Source organism: Rhinopithecus roxellana, chromosome 11 (genome assembly GCF_007565055.1).
Source record: "Rhinopithecus roxellana isolate Shanxi Qingling chromosome 11, ASM756505v1, whole genome shotgun sequence".
Classification (NCBI taxonomy): domain Eukaryota; kingdom Metazoa; phylum Chordata; class Mammalia; order Primates; family Cercopithecidae; genus Rhinopithecus; species Rhinopithecus roxellana.
In genome coordinates this window covers 135,005,061-135,020,722 of record NC_044559.1, presented here as the reverse complement: position 1 = coordinate 135,020,722, position 15,662 = coordinate 135,005,061, and the positions used below count along the sequence as shown (strand labels likewise).

At 53.1% G+C, this 15,662-nt stretch overlaps 1 protein-coding gene across 2 annotated transcripts in view; it reads left to right on the top strand.

Moving 5' to 3' along the window:
* The window catches only part of ADAMTS14 (ADAM metallopeptidase with thrombospondin type 1 motif 14), an 88,029-nt gene that overhangs the window by 47,757 nt on the left and 24,610 nt on the right, over positions 1-15,662 (top strand). Inside the window, exons 5-10 of one of the 2 annotated variants that reach the window (XM_010362852.2) lie at positions 6,465-6,548; positions 7,282-7,429; positions 9,437-9,542; positions 11,072-11,215; positions 12,679-12,811; positions 14,196-14,309. In XM_010362852.2, coding sequence (XP_010361154.2) covers positions 6,465-6,548; positions 7,282-7,429; positions 9,437-9,542; positions 11,072-11,215; positions 12,679-12,811; positions 14,196-14,309 — 729 coding nt within the window. Of the gene's footprint in view, positions 1-6,464; positions 6,549-7,281; positions 7,439-9,436; positions 9,543-11,071; positions 11,216-12,678; positions 12,812-14,195; positions 14,310-15,662 lie in introns of both variants that reach the window. The other variant, XM_010362851.2, reaches the window with a different exon arrangement.

The window sequence follows — 15,662 nt, the reverse complement described above, 5'->3', positions numbered from 1 at the left end:
TGCTGTCGTCTCCCGAGGACTGACAAAGGACAGGAGGGGTCATTGTGGCCGTTCCTCTGTCTTCAAGCAATGTTGCTCACATCTGTCCAGGTTCAGAGGCAGTAAGTGATCAGGGAAGGTGCATGAGCAGGTCAGGTTTTCTGAGGCCTGGGCTTGTCCTCTGACCATGATTGCTGTCCTCAGGCAAGCTTCTGTATGCCTTTGGGCCTGCCTGTATCCCTGAAAACAGGGAGAGCATACCACTCTCCTTAGAGGTCCTTGGAGAAATAACTGACTCTGGGGCTGGGGCAGGGAATATGCAAGATGACCCCAGAGCATCTCCTACAGCCAGAAAGTAACGAAGTGTTAAAAAACAAACCCCAAATCCCCAAACCATGGGGGTGTGTTTACGGGACAGAGGAGCCAACTCAAAGAGCTCTCAACCACCAAAGCTAGGACAATTTGAGCAACAAAACAAATCACAGAGAATTATAGCCCAAGGTGTAAAATAGATAAAAGTCCATACTGATAACATAAATGATGGAATAAATAAACCAAGAAGGGACAAATCGCCCATGCAGGGTAATTCCAGTTTATTCACGTCCGTCTTCAAGGAGGTGGATTTTAACTCCCCACTCCCTAGATGTGGCCCGCACATAGTGACTTTCTTTTAAAGAATCCAGTCTGGAAATCAGGGAGCAGAGGGTAACTCTCAGTGAAGAAACCTGACAAACGCTCCCTCAGCCGGGTGATGAAGGCCAACAGCAACAGTGATGAGTCATGCTGATATCGTGCACCCTTGGCATGGCCTGATGAGGATGCACCTTACCCCTGTGGGCTTCCTCCCCTGTAGCCCCCATCTAACCATGAGAAAACCATCAGACATACCCTAATTGAAGGACACAAAATACCTGCTCAGTGCTCCTTAAGACTTAAAGTCATCAATAACCAGAAGGCGGGAGAACCTGTCACAGAGTAGAAACAGAGCAGAGGGGCTAAGGAGACAGGAAGATTAAATGGAATGTGACACCCTGGATGGGACCAGGACATTTGGGGGAAACTAGAAAAATCTGAATAAAATGTAGACTTTAGTTAATAACAGTATGTCAATATTGGTTCATTAACAGTGACAAACGTACCATAGTAATGGAAGATGTTAACGTTTGGAATAAATTGGGTATGGGGAGTTTCTGTACTATCTTTACAACTTGTAGCTGAATCTAAAGTTATTTTAAAATAAAGTTTATTTTTAGAATAATAGGAATTCCAGGCCGTTCGCCATGAGGAATCAGTAAAGTGATGTGGGGAGGCGCTTGTGGGCTGTGCCAGCCATTAGTGGCGATGAGACCACACTGTTCCGCTTCTGTTTGAGCGCGGGTGGGCTTAATACCCCCAGGGTCTTTTTCAGCACTGGCCTCCACCTCTCCGTGTTTAAGACCTGCCTGAGCCTGGTTGCCAAGCGGTGGGTGGACCTTTTACAGCCGTCTTGAGTTGTAAACTCTCCTCATTCTCTCTCCTGGGCCAGAGAAAGCCCACCCCAGCCACCCTGCCACAGAAACTGGTTCTGGACAGCAGCTGAATGTAGAGGCTAAGGAAGGGGGCCTGAGAGTCACAGAGATCTGAGTTCAACTCTTGGCATTCTCACTTCTAGCTGCGTGGGCTTGGGCAAGTTACTTACCCTCTCTGAACGTTGGATGTCTTGCCTATGAGACAGAAATAATTCCTCTCTCCATAAGGTTGTTGTGAGGCTGTATGCCAAGCCCTCGGCACAGTGCCTGGCACACAGTAGGTGCTTGGGGAGTAGAGGTGCCTCCCTCCCTCTGATTCCAGTACCCTCTACCATCTTCTCTTGTGCTGCTTTTTCTCCCTTTGGCCAGAGAGAGTCCTGACCTTTGCTTGTTTTTCTGGTACATACCCAGTGGTTATCTCAGGTCAATATGTGGCACTGAATCCTAATGCAGGGGTCCTGGCAGAGGTGACTTTGAATTTGGCGCAGAAGTGAGAAGCAGAGAAGCTGGACACACTGCTCTGTTCTGCCCTGTGGGTGTGCCTCATAGCCATCCTGCCTCATGCCCAACCATGGGAAGCGATCTGTGATCTCCCCTGAGCTAGCTCCCTGGCCTCACCTCTGGCATTTGGGAGGCAGCCATGGAGGGCCAAGGCAGACAGGGCCAGGCCCTGGGTGCACAGCCAGGCTGGAGCCTGTCAGCGAGCCACCTGTGTGTGTTCCAGAGCAGCTGGGGTCCTGGCTGTGGTGCTGTGTGTCACATGGTTTCTGCAGTTCTACCAGACACGGCAGCCTTGTCCAGCCACCTCCTTGGCCCGTGCAAAGCCTCAGGCAGCTTGAGCCAAATCAAAGATGCTGAGGTCCCTACTCAAGGGCTGGGGAAGGCAGGGGTGTGTGCAGATGAGCATACCAGGGCCCCAGAGGACTGGAACAGGGGACTTGGAATGGAAGGACAAACTCCACCTTCTTTTAATGGGGGAGAAAGGGAATAAAATAAAAGCAGTTTATTTTTATCATCCTTATTTAGTATAAGAAAAGACCCAACTGTTTCTCATTGCCCAGCTCCTTTTCTATCACAGCCTCAAAAGTCTTCACTTCTCCTTGTGCTTTAAGCTTCCTTTTGGGGATCATTTTCCATCTTCCCTGACATTCCTTTAGTGAGGTCTGTGTAACAGTGTTTGTTTATCTGATAATGTCTTCATTTCATCATGGTCCTTAAAAGATGGTTTTGTGAGTTCAGGATTCTAGATTGATGGTTTCTTTATCTTGGTGCTTAGATGGTGTTAATTCAGGTTTTCCATTTGGTGAGTGATCTCTATTTTCTCTGACAGAGGTGTACTTTGAGGGAAGTCCATAAGAGACTGCGATCACTGTCTGTCCCCAGGAAGGGAGCAGACATGCTCAGTGAAACTTCCAGCAGGAGACTGAAGGCCAGCAGAGGATGTGGGTGGGAAGGCTGAACAGGGCTCATGCCCCAGGGAACTTTCCAATGATGAAAAGCTCCCCGCTACTGGGCACATGTGAGCACTGGCTGGCAAGAAATTCCCTGTCAGATGGAGGGGGATGGCTTAGCCTGTTTGGGCTGCTGTAACAAAATATCCTAAGTGAGTAGCATAGAAACAATAGAAATTTATTTCTCACAGTTCTGGAGGCTGGGAAGTCCAAGATCAGGACACCAGCAGATTTGGTGACTGGTGAGAGCCCACCCATTTTCTGGTTCATAGATGGTGCCCTCTCACTGTGTCCTTACATGGTAGAAGGAGTGAGGGGGTCTCTCAGGGGCTTCTTTTATAAGGACACTAATCCCATTCAGGAGGGCTCTGCCTTTATGACTTAATTACCCCCTAATGCTCTATCTTCCAATACCATTCCCTTGGGAGTTGGATTTCAACATATGAATTTTGGGGCAACACCAACATTCACACCAAAGCAGTTGACTTTAGTTACCTTGGTTGCCAGTGACCCTGGAGTTCTCTTGGTGGCTTCACGTGGCTCTTGCCTTCCTCTCCCCTGCTGCAAGCCTCTGCCCCTCTCCTTTTAAGGGCCCACAGCCTTCTTGGTCCAGGGATCGTTCCAGCTCCTCCATTGAGACTTCCCTGAGCCCTCCTGCCCAGACACTGTTTCCCTTTTCTCCAGATCCTGGAGCCAGGTGGTGAGGGTGGGGGGCCCGTGCTGCAGACCTCAGAACACCAGGCACCTGAAGCCCTTGGTTTCAGGTTGCTTCTTAGTGATATCTCCAGATGGGCTGTCCCTTTCTGTTTACATAGCATTTGCATCTAGGCCAGTTACCAGGGAGTGGGAGGTGGCATCAGGGGCCCTCACCCCACCTTCTGCCAGTGTTGGACAGTTGAGCTGTGATTCTATCTCCTGCTCAGAGAGGCAGCAGCCCCCTGCCCAGTCCCGCTGTAAGGACCTCTCAATGTCCTGAGCTGGAGATGGCAGCTATTGGAGCAAGGGTCATTGGAGGCTTTGATGAGTGGGTTTGGCCTGTTGAGTGAGGTACAGAAATGAGTAATATGGAAGGATTCTGGCAGCAATTCACATGGTCTGCCCTACAGGAGAGACACGTGGAGGAAGGCAGCAGCCCTGGGCATTTCCAGATGCCTAGAGGCCCAGCAGATGCCCCCGCTGAATGTCCTAGTGACTCCTTTCTTCTCCTGCTCCCGGGATAACTGATGGGTTTACATGTGTATGCGTGGAGCACAGATGGGGCTGTGCAGAGCGTGCATTGCCTGTGATCCTGTCCTTAGTCTGCTTATAGTGCACTCAGGGAGGTCTGCGACACAGACCCACCCCAGCACAGAAGGAAGGCCGTGATCCAGTGTTGGAGGGGTTGGGAAGTAAGGATTACTTAAGGGTCACCCTACTGCAGATCCATGATCATTTCAGCAATCAGCAAAGACTCCTTAGTTTAGAATTCCACCAGGGCGCCTATGTGTGTGTGTGACTGATTGAGTGCCCCCCACTCCACCCTGAAGTCCCTCCTAGGATAAGTCTAGGGCGTGTGGATTGAGGAGGACATTGTCTCTATGCATGGGAGCACTTTACTCCCACTGGGGAGGGGAAGAGGTTGGGAAGGAAGCCCTGCTGCTCGCTGGACTATCATCATTTCTTGTGGTGGGCATTGGCATTGTTCCTTGTGGTGGGGTGTTGGCGGGGAGCTGCTTTCCCATAGCGGCTGCTGGTCTTTGGTCTTGCTACTCAGTTGGATCCAGATATGGGTGCCAGGAAGGCCTGTGGTGGAAGCCTGACGCTGGCTGCTATGAAGTCTGAAGTCTGTCCATTCATGAACTGGGGCAGCTGCCAGTTCTGGGCACTGTGGAAAATGGCTTGGGACTGGGGCTCAGTGATGCATGCGGCTTCTGCTGCCCACAGTTTGCCCACAAAGCGTACGTCTCCTGTTCCCCTCCTGGCTCACCCCCTGCCGTGGGACTGTCACGCCTGTATGGTTGGAAGTGCTATTCCTCTTCTCCATGTGGTGGACAATGGTTGCTTTGTGGGTTGTAGGTTGATCACTTTGCTTGTGAATTGAAAAGAATTGATGACTGAAGGGCATGGGGAGATGGAAGTAGTGAGAGCAAGACTATGCATGGAGCTCTGGCCCAGCTCCTAGGAAGCCATGTGGGCAGAAGGCAGAGGCTGGGTTCCACTTCTGCCGGCATCGCATCCCTGACTGCGCCGGCAGCATCGCATCCCTGACCGCGCCGGCAGCATCGCATCCCTGACGGCGGCAGTGGCATTTTTTTGTAGAGACAGGGTTTCGCTATGTTGCCCAGGCTGGTTTCAAAGTCTTGGCCTCAAGTGATCCTCCTACCTTGGCCTCCCAAAGCGCTAGGATTACAGGCATGAGCCACTGCACCTATGCCCAGTCAAGATTAGGCTTTTAAATGTATTGAATAATGTTCTATAAAACAAGCAACATAGAAACAGTATATTCAGTATGATTCCAATTTTGTAAAATAAGATGCATGCATGTACACACGTGGCAGGATACAGGTTAACTGTGGTTATTATGTATCTGGCTAATAGTAGTGTTGGTGATTTCATTTTCTTCTTTTTTTGTAGTTTTCAATTTTTATTTCTAGTGAGGTGTTTTGTATTCATAAACAAGGTTATTTAAAACAAAAAAGCTGGAGTATCCAATGGGACCACTCAGGAAATGGGTGTCCCTGTCGGGAGAGGGTGAGTTCCCTGTCCTTGGGAGTGGACAAGCAGAGGCCGAGAGTCTACCTCATGGACACTGTTCAGGAGCTTCCTGGCAGAAGAGTGCAAAGGGCTGGATTCTTTGACGAGCTGTGCAGGACACTGCCCCACAGTCCCGGGCCTGTGAGAGAAAGGAATTATCTAGAGCAGTGCTCCTCAAACTTGCCCATGCCTGCCAGTCAGCTGGGGATCTTGTTCAATTGCAGATCCTTATTCAGGAGGCCTGGGGTGGGGTCCAAGACTCTGCATTTCTCACAAGCTCCCAGGTGCTGCTGCTGCTTCAAGACCCTGGAGTATGTCTCCTGGAGGAGTGCCCACTGCTGCCCCCCCAGGGCCAGGGCGCTGTAGGGCAGACATTATGCCAGTGGCAACTGGAAAGGTACACAGGGATATTAGGGCGAGTGGCCTGGGGTTCCCTGAGCCAGGTGACGTGTCTGGAAGAGGCTCTCCAGACGTGGAAACATGAGTCTTGGTCAGAGTTGCTGAGTTTGAGACCAGGCCCTCTACACTGTGGCTTTGTGGAAAGAGCTCAGGGTTGGGATTACATGGTCCAGGATGTGAATCCCAGTTCTGCAGCTAACAAGCTGCAGCATGTCCTTGGGCAGGTCATTTTGCCCCCTCAGCCTGAGTTTCTTTACTGTAAAGTAGGGATACGTATCTTGCCTGATAAGGTCATGGTGGGGATACCGTATGTTAGGCACCTGCCCCAGTACCTGGCACACAGTAGGCCTGTGATGAATGTTTCCTTCCCTTAAACTGTATTTTCTTCTTGTAGGTCGATGAGATTTACCACGATGAGTCGCTGGGGGTTCATATAAACATTGCCCTCGTCCGCTTGATCATGGTTGGCTACCGACAGGTAAACCACCTTGTCAGCAGGCAGGGTTTGGGGGGGGAAGGGTTGTGGGGCCAGAGTGTTGGACCAGCGATGGTGTGGGCTGGAGGGACAAGCATCCAGGAAACTTGGTCTCCAGAATCAGAACCTGAGGCTATTAGAATTGTGGCTTCAGGGGTGGAGCTCTTGGAGGTGGTAAGCAGTGATTGATGGGTTCCTGCAATCTGAGAAACTGATGATTCCACACCTTTATCACTGGGAGATCCCTCTCCTTGGGGAAATTGGGGCTTACAGTGGGGTGGCCACCGAGACAAGTCATGTTCTAGTTGAGCCCTGGTGCCCTGTGCTCTGCAATCTTAGACCATCAGTCACTTATTATTAAATGGGGGTAGCAACCAAACTTTCCTGTAAGAGCTATTGTGAAGATTAAATAAAACAATGAACTCAAAGTATAGAGGAAATGCTCAGAACAGCAGCCGCCTTGCAGGTTAGTTGAAGGGATTGGAAATTGTGTGTGTGAAGTTCCCAGCAGAAATGCATCTCAGCATGGTTCTTGAACCATGGCATGTGAACGTCCCCGAAAGCAGGCAGGGCTGTGTGCCAGCAGCAGCTGAGTGGGGACAGCTGGTGATCTTGGGGTGGGTCCTGCAGGCCTCTGGGCCTTAGCATTCCCATCTGTAAGTGGGAGGAGAGAGGCCTGCTGTGTCCGGGGCTCTGACCCTCCATGTGGCTGTTGGTGCTCTCCTGGCCCCTGCAGTCCCTGAGCCTGATCGAGCGCGGGAACCCCTCACGCAGCCTGGAGCAGGTGTGTCGCTGGGCACACTCCCAGCAGCACCAGGACCCCGGCCATGCTGAGCACCATGACCACGTTGTCTTCCTCACCCGGCAGAACTTTGGGCCCTCAGGTATGCAAGGTACTGTATTTGCCATGGCCAGGTGTGTGCAGCTTGCAGGGCAGACAGAGGCTGGGCCTGGAGGCAGATGGGCTCTCCCTGGGGCCCACTACACGGAGGTTTGAAGGGACAGGACCTGGACAGCCAGGGGCGAGCTTTGCAATGGTTTATTGGGGACCATGGGAAGTAGAGGGGTCCATACTCTAGTCCCCAATATTTTGGTGGACGCTGCAGGCAGCTATGAGTGGTCAGGCCCTGGGTCCTGTGCTTAATGTCCCAGAGCCTGGCTGCTGGAAGACCCTCCATAGGCTTCAAGATGCTTCTCCCCCCACTATGTCCTTCTGTCCTCATTGCAGACTGTGGGACACCTAGGATGGGGCTTGTGTAGGCTGCAGAACAGGAAGTCTGTGCTCTGCCTCCAGCTCCATGTCTTGCTAGCCCAGTGGTCCAAGATCTCTTCATCTCCCTGGGTCCTCCCAATTGTGGAATGGGGAACATAATAATATTTGCCTCCCCCCATTCCAGGGCCGCTAAAGGCCCCAGGGGTGCATGACATGTTTGTGACAAAGTATTGACAACTGTAAGTACTCTGCAAACATGCAGCTTTGATACCCGTATGGGGAAACTGAGCCATGGGGTGGTGAAGCGACTTGCCCATGTGGTTTAGCAGACAGGAGGCAGATCTGAGACTCAGACTGGATCTCCAGGTTCCATGTTGAAGGCTCTCTCTGTTTTTCTGCTTTAATGCTAGAAATTAGTTGGTCAGCCCTGCCTACCCAGAAGATTTCTTGTCTGAACGACTGAAGCCCCAAATGTGGTTTTTACACACCACACACACACACACACACACACTGACAGACATCCACACACATGTACAGGCCCATGTACACACAGACACATGCACACATGCAAATAGACATCAGCTGGTGTGTACATGAACAGATATACAAACACACGTACACACAGACACACAGAGACACTGCATACATGTAGAGACACAAAGACACATGTACACATATGCACAGGCACTCACATGGACACAGACATGCACACACATGTATATACACACAGAGCATGTACTTATCTTGCATGTAGAGCAAATCTCAGCTTTCCAGGACAACAGAGGCCCCAGAAACCTCCTTCCCACTCAGCCTCTTGTTATACTCCCCAAACCATGTCAAATAAAAGAACATTTCAGCCCCTCTAACATGGAGGGAGGACTGCAGACCTAGGCAGGGACATGCCCTTTGTCATCATCCCCACCTTGCAGGCCCCTAGGACACAGGCTTCATGCATTGTAGTGCTTAGCCAGTGCCGGCCCCCCTGCACTGCCATGATTCCTGTGTGGCCTGCCTGCACCTTGGCCGGTGTCCTCCCCACCTCCGAAGAGTTGTCTCAGCTGTCCCTCACTGCCCTCCATCAGCCATTCCTGGTTCCCCTCAACTCCTTCCAAACCATTCCCTTTCCCCTTCCTCCAGCTCCCTGCTGCAGCCTGTCTTGCTCCTTGAATTCTAGCCCTTCCGGCCCATGCCTCATCGCATGATCTCCCTGCTAAACCACAGCTCTTTAGCTGTGGCGGTGGGTGGGTAGGGGGTGTTGCAGGGTCAGGGGTAGGCTCGGATCTGAGTCCCCTGTTTTCCCCGTGGTACCTAACATAACACTACCCCCTACTCCTGCATAGAAAGTGTTTTGAGCTTGTTTGCTGATTGACTGTGGGACTGGAGGGAGGCATTGTGGAAGTAGTGTTTTTGCAGGCCTGGATGTTCTCTGGTTTAGAGGGGCGCTGATAAACCCTGGGAAGCCGCAGGCTGAGAGGGAAGCCATCAAGCCCTAGGATGTGAGGGTGGCTTGGCCCAGGTTTGTTCGGCTGCAGGTGGGACTTTGTGAGCATCCTTCTTCCTCCAGGAACGTCCCCGCTCTAAGCACTGACCAGAGGGCTGGGCTGGGCACAGATCTCAGTGTGTCCTGCCTCACCTGCCCTCCACTTCGCTCTCCACCTTTTCTTTCTCTCTTCGGCAGGGTATGCACCCGTCACTGGCATGTGTCACCCCCTGAGGAGCTGTGCCCTCAACCATGAGGATGGCTTCTCCTCGGCTTTCGTGATAGCTCATGAGACAGGCCACGTGTAAGTGGCAGCAGCAGGGTGGGCGGGACTGGCAGCTGTGCCATGAGCTCCAGGGAGTTCTGTAACTATGGGAGACTTTGCCCAGCTTGGCCTAGTCGTGTGTCCTGGGAAGTGTCAGAGGAGCTGGCCTGCCACTGAGGCATGGCCTCCTGCAGTTGCCAGTAGAGGGAGGCCCTAACCTGAGTTGGGAGGAGCCAAGGGGCGTGGGTAGCAATTTGGGCCTGCCTTGGGCCCAGCCTCCAAATCCCAGGGCCATAGGGGAACAGATGTGGCCCTGCCTTTGGGTGGGTCAGTGGCAGTGTCCCTATCACATGCTGAGGGCTGCTGTCTCTGGGTGGTCTTGATCTCTGGCTTCCTTCCATCATGTCCACATTTGAGGCCTTTCTAAGATTCAATCCAGTCCACCCTGATACTCAGCACTCACTGGAATGCTGGCCTGAGCCCATTGTAAACAGGTGCACTTAGAGCTTAGGTGGTGGGCCAGGCAGAGGCTGGCTTGCCTGATCTTAGGGCTTTGGGTTTTGTTTAGTGTGTTGATTCATTCAATATTTCTTGAGCACCTACCATGCACCAGACCCCATTCTAGGAATGAGGCTGCAGTGGTGGCCAGGACAGAGAAGCCCTCAAGAGGCTACATGCTGGGTGGACACAAATGGGCTACTGTTCAGTAGGTCATGCCATATCACAATGGCAGAACCAAGGGACACCATCAGCCCTGTCAGATTTTATCCCAGCTTTGCTCCTCCAGGCAGGTGGGACCTCCTCTCCACACTTGCAACATGGGGCTGACACCAGGGGAACCTCTGAGCCCCTCCTTGTGGAGACACAAGGTCAAGCTTATAGGCCTGCATATCTACCTAGCAGTCAAAGCCAGATGCAGCCATCTGGGAATGTTTAAGAACTTAGAATTCTTGGGATTTGGCATTAATGACTAATTGTGAAAAGCAAACTTTTAAATGTAAACTATTATTATAGTAGGTGCCTACTGCCTACCATGTGCAAAGCTCTGTGCCCAGCCTTGCAGCATCTTGGAGAGGCTCAAGATGCAGGCACCTACAGGGGCTCAAGAAATGAGGTTGAGTTGAGTTGAATGAAACCTGGTCTTTGCACTCGAAGGCCCTCGGTGGGAAGCCAGCGAATGACTGTGAGTTTTTAATGGTGGGATAGATGGCTCCTGCTGTGGACGTGAGCCCACAGGTGAGACAGCTAGGACCAGTGGCCAGGTGGGGCTTGATCTGGCCTTGGAAGCTGTAAGAACATAGGTGGAGCTCATGGAAGGGGTGGGTGTCTGGGAGTGGTGAACAGTAGGAGCGAAGGCTTGGAGGGCAGGATGAGCCCAATCCCAGTGGAAACAGCCTTGGAGAGAGGGTTGGTCCTCCCCACTGCATGGTTGGGAAACTGAGGCCAGGAAGAGCAATCTGAGCTCCGGGTCAGGACAGAGTCTCCTGCTGCTGATCTGCTTGCCTGCCTGCCTTCCTGGGGCAGAGCCCCTGGGATGTATCAGGACCCCTCTGTCTTCCCCATTCTAGGCTCGGCATGGAGCATGATGGTCAGGGGAATGGCTGCGCAGATGAGACCAGCTTGGGCAGCGTTATGGCGCCCCTGGTGCAGGCTGCCTTCCACCGCTTCCATTGGTCCCACTGCAGCAAGCTGGAGCTCAGCCGCTACCTCCCGTAGGTCATTCCTGCCCTCAGAGCTGGGATAGGGGAGTATGCGATCTGCCACTCTGAGCAGACATCACACAGCTGGCTGGTTTCCCTAAGTCTCCCCCGGCATGACTCTTCTGTGACTCATCTTGCCTCTCTGCCAAACCTGGCCTAAAACATACCCCATTAGCATCGCAGGTGGGTTAGCCTAGTGTTTTGGAATGTGTTCAGATGACCACTTACATAGAATTCTTATTAAAAACGCAGACCCCCCTAGGCCGGGCGCGGTGGCTCAAGCCTGTAATCCCAGCACTTTGGGAGGCCGAGACGGGTGGATCACGAGGTCAGGAGATCGAGACCATCCTGGCTAACACGGTGAAACCCCGTCTCTACTAAAAATACAAAAAACTAGCCGGGCGAGGTGGCGGGCACCTGTAGTCCCAGCTACTTGGGAGGCTGAGGCGGGAGAATGGCGTAAACCCAGGAGGCGGAGCTTGCAGTGAGCTGAGATCCGGCCACTGCACTCCAGCCTGGGCGACAGAACAAGACTCCATCTCAAAAAAAAAAAAAAAAAAAAAAAAAAAAAAACGCAGACCCCCTGGCTCATGGAAGATGGTAAGTTAGATTCTGCTGGGGTTGGGTCTAGGAATCAGGATTTATCAAGCATTGCAGGTGATACTTAAGCATGCTGAAGGTTATGAGCCACTGGGCTGAGGCTGGGGCTCTAAACCCAGTGGCTCCTAACGACCCCTTTGAGCCCACCTGGTTCCAGCCCCCAGAGCTGCCCGGGATCGACTTCTCAATGGATGAACAGTGCCACTGTGGCTTTCCCCCAGGCCCCAAGGAAATGGGATGCTGAGGAGGGAGCTCCTCCTCTCCCCACTCCCATCCTTAGCCCCAGCAGCATACTCCCAATTCCGGTCTGGCTGGTCAGCTCCTGGGTCTTCAACGATGTTCAGGTACAGAACAAGTGTTAGACTCAGGACCTCAAGGCCTGAGAATGGGAGACCAAGTAGATTTGGATGGGGGCAGGTGGAGGCAGAGATATAGTCACTAGCCCCTGTCAGGATCTGACCAGGGCAGCTTGCCCAGGGTCCATCCTGCACGGTAGGCTGGTTTTTCTCCTTTCAGTACAGAGTGAGTCCTCAAATTGTCCATGAATCAACTATTAGTCTTGGCCATAACATGTCCCTCTAAGGTGGGCAAAATGACCTAATCCAGCTGCGAGCTGAGTATCTAATCCCAGTCTGGGTACCCTTGCCTTTGGCTGCAAATGGAGCCCTTCCAGACATAGTCACTGGTGGGAGTGAGGTCCTGAGTGAGGGGGCTGCTCAGGGCAGCCCATCCTCCCTGGAAGAGACAGCGCTGGGCACAGGATAGCGGGTGTAGATTCCTGCAGGCCTTGCTCATGAAAACCCCAGCCCCTGGGAAGGGAAAGCCTGGGACTTCCTGCTGTCAGCCTGGCTCACCTTCCTTGTTTCCACTGGCAGCTCCTATGACTGCCTCCTCGATGACCCCTTTGATCCTGCCTGGCCCCAGCCCCCAGAGCTGCCTGGGATCGACTACTCAATGGATGAGCAGTGCCGCTTTGACTTTGGCAGTGGATACCAGACCTGCTTGGCAGTAAGTAGCCATCTGGCCTCTGCCAGGCAGTTGGGGGCCAGGGCAGTGTCCTTCTGTGGCCCAGGCTGATCATTCATAAAGCACCTTCTGCCCAGCTGGCCGGTGGGCCTGGTGATGGGCCCACAGACACAGTGCCAGGCACCATGCAGGGATGCAGAGTGAACACCTGTGGGGGCAGGTGGGCACAGTGGCTTGGGAATGCATTAGCCCTGGGAAAGATGGAAACAGCAGAGCAGAGAGGGTGGGCACCTGATGGGATCCTGGCTGGGCTCATTCCCTGCAAGGAAGCCCAGGTTTCAGATAAGGTGTTGGGCTTCTGGCCTGGTGGAGCAGCAGGTCCCACACCCTCAGGGGATGTGCCAGGTCTTTCAGTCTAACTCCCCACCTTCTGCACCTGCATACCACCTCTCTCCAGAGCATCAGTTCCACACCCCTGCTGCCTGTGCCTGAGGACACAGATACAAGGGAGCATAACCTTGTCCCTACCCTGCAGGATGGGGCAGGGGGAGACCGCTGAGCCTGAGATCAGCTAGAGTCCCCCAGGAGAGAACCCAACAGCTGCCACCCAGGGCCCAGGCTGAGCTGTCAGAGAATGGGCCATCTCAGGGGTAGGGGGCTTTCTGAAGGGGATAGGCCTTGGGGACCTGAGTGCTTCATACTACCCATCTGGGGAATGCAGCCCTCTTTTCACCTCCTCGGAATGGGGAGCACCCCCAACCATGTGTGGACACCTTCCCCACTGTCTGGGACACGTGATGTGACAAAGTGCCTGAGTTGTGGGCAGAGGACCAGGATATGGGATTTTAGGGCCCAAATGCTGTACTTGTAGGATGCTTGTCTGGCTGGTAGGGGATGATAAGAGGGAATATTAAGGAAACTGGCTTTTCTGGACAATCTGAAACACAAGGTCATCAACCTCTGGCACTGCTGGGTGTCCAAGTTACAGGGAGGTGGAGTCCCAGCCTCGTCGGAGTGCTGGGGGGTCTGGGTTGGAAAGCAGCAGTCCCCTCAATTCTTCTCATGTGCACAGGGCTCAGGGCAGGAGCACTGTGAACCCAGACCTCCCCAGAGCCTCACACCCTAGTCCCACCTCAGTGACAAATGGCCTCTGTAAAGCGGGGGAGGGAGGCCTTGGAGAGAGAACAGCGAGAGCATGGGCCATGGCTGGGCTCTTTCTCAGTGCCCTGGAGGAAGGAGGGGTCCCTGGAGGCTGCTGGCACTTGGGGTAGAGTTGAACTTGAAGCAGGTGAGGGGCTCTGGCTGCCTCCCCTGCAGTGCCCTGGGTGCCTGCACCCATCACACCCTCTTTTCTCTCCATCACTTCCCTTTGCTCCTTGGACAACGAGCCAGTCCAGCCTGGTGACCCCATTCCCTTACCATGCAGTTCAGGACCTTTGAGCCCTGCAAGCAGCTGTGGTGCAGCCACCCTGACAACCCGTACTTCTGCAAGACCAAGAAGGGGCCCCCGCTGGATGGGACGGAGTGTGCATCTGGCAAGGTACCTGTGGGGTGTGCAGCAGGAGTGGCCTTCCTGGGGTGCAGGGCATCCATCACTGGCATGGGGCAGATCCCAGGGGAACCCTGACCCCTCCCTCCAAGTGCTTATATGAGTTGGGGGTGGTGCTAAAGGACAGTAGTGAGACCAGTGTGTGGGTACATACACGTGGAGTCTTCCCATAAACTCATACCCTTTCTTCTCTCCCAGCCCACAGTCCTTTGCCTCTGTAATTGGCTGAGGGTAGCATGCTCTCCTAGCCCATCTGACAGGAAGGCTTACCTCCTTTTTACAAATGAGAAGAATGAGGTCCAGGCAGGTTAATTAAGGAACTTGTTGGTGTCCCACAGGGAGTGATTAGAAGAGAAGGGATGCAGGGAAGTCTCTGTGTGTCCTGCCTACTCCCCTATCCCCATGCTGTCTCTGAGCATGAGATACACGTGTTCTCCCCACACCACCTTCATGAATGTCCTGTGTTTGCTCCCTCATGCATGTGTGGGTGCCAGGACTTCATTTGCCCGGGGGACCCCGTGGCTGGGTCTGAAACCCAGCTCTGCTCTGCTGCCGGCCCTGCCGTTGATCACTGTGGTGACCTTGGGCCATTCATTGACGTTTTCTGACTCGCCAACACCTGACAACCTCAGGGTTGTTCTGAGGTTACTGACTCATGTCAAGGCAAGTGAGGGAGGGGGGAAGAAGCCAAGTACAGGAGAGGTGGTTCCCCATCATCAGCAGGAGCCCAGCCCTGGGGCCACCCCACCATCCTGCCCCCTGCCTCCTGCCCTAGCCAGGCTCCCCCTATTCACAGCTGTCCTGCTGAGCGGCTCTGGGGCTTGTCTCATCACAGGTGGATGGAGCTTCCCCTGGCCTGGCGGGTCCTTGAGGGGTTATAGCTGTTCCAGGTCTTTCCACTTCTCAAGTTTTCCCAGGTGTTTTCAAAGTTCCAGACCCTCCCCAGCTACAGTGTCACAGGACAGTTCATCAGTGGTTCTCAATCTGGGCTGCATATTGGAATCATCCTGGGAGCCTTAAAACCCCTCCCATAGAACAAAGAGTGACTGCAGATGGGCACAGAGGATATTTTTGGAGTGATAAGAATATTCTCAAATTGGATTGTGGTGACGACCGGGCAACTTTGCGAATTTATGAAAGGTCATTGAATTGCACACTTGAAATGAGTGAATTCTATAGTATGTAAATTACACCTCATTATAGTGCCTCCAAAAGTTCCTACCCCTTGTGATTCTGACTCAGTTGGTCTGGGGTAAAGATCAGGCATCTGAAGTTGTAAAATCTCCCCCAGGTGATTCCAAGGTTGAGAACCACTGAGTTCATCTCTCGGGAGACGAACTTTGC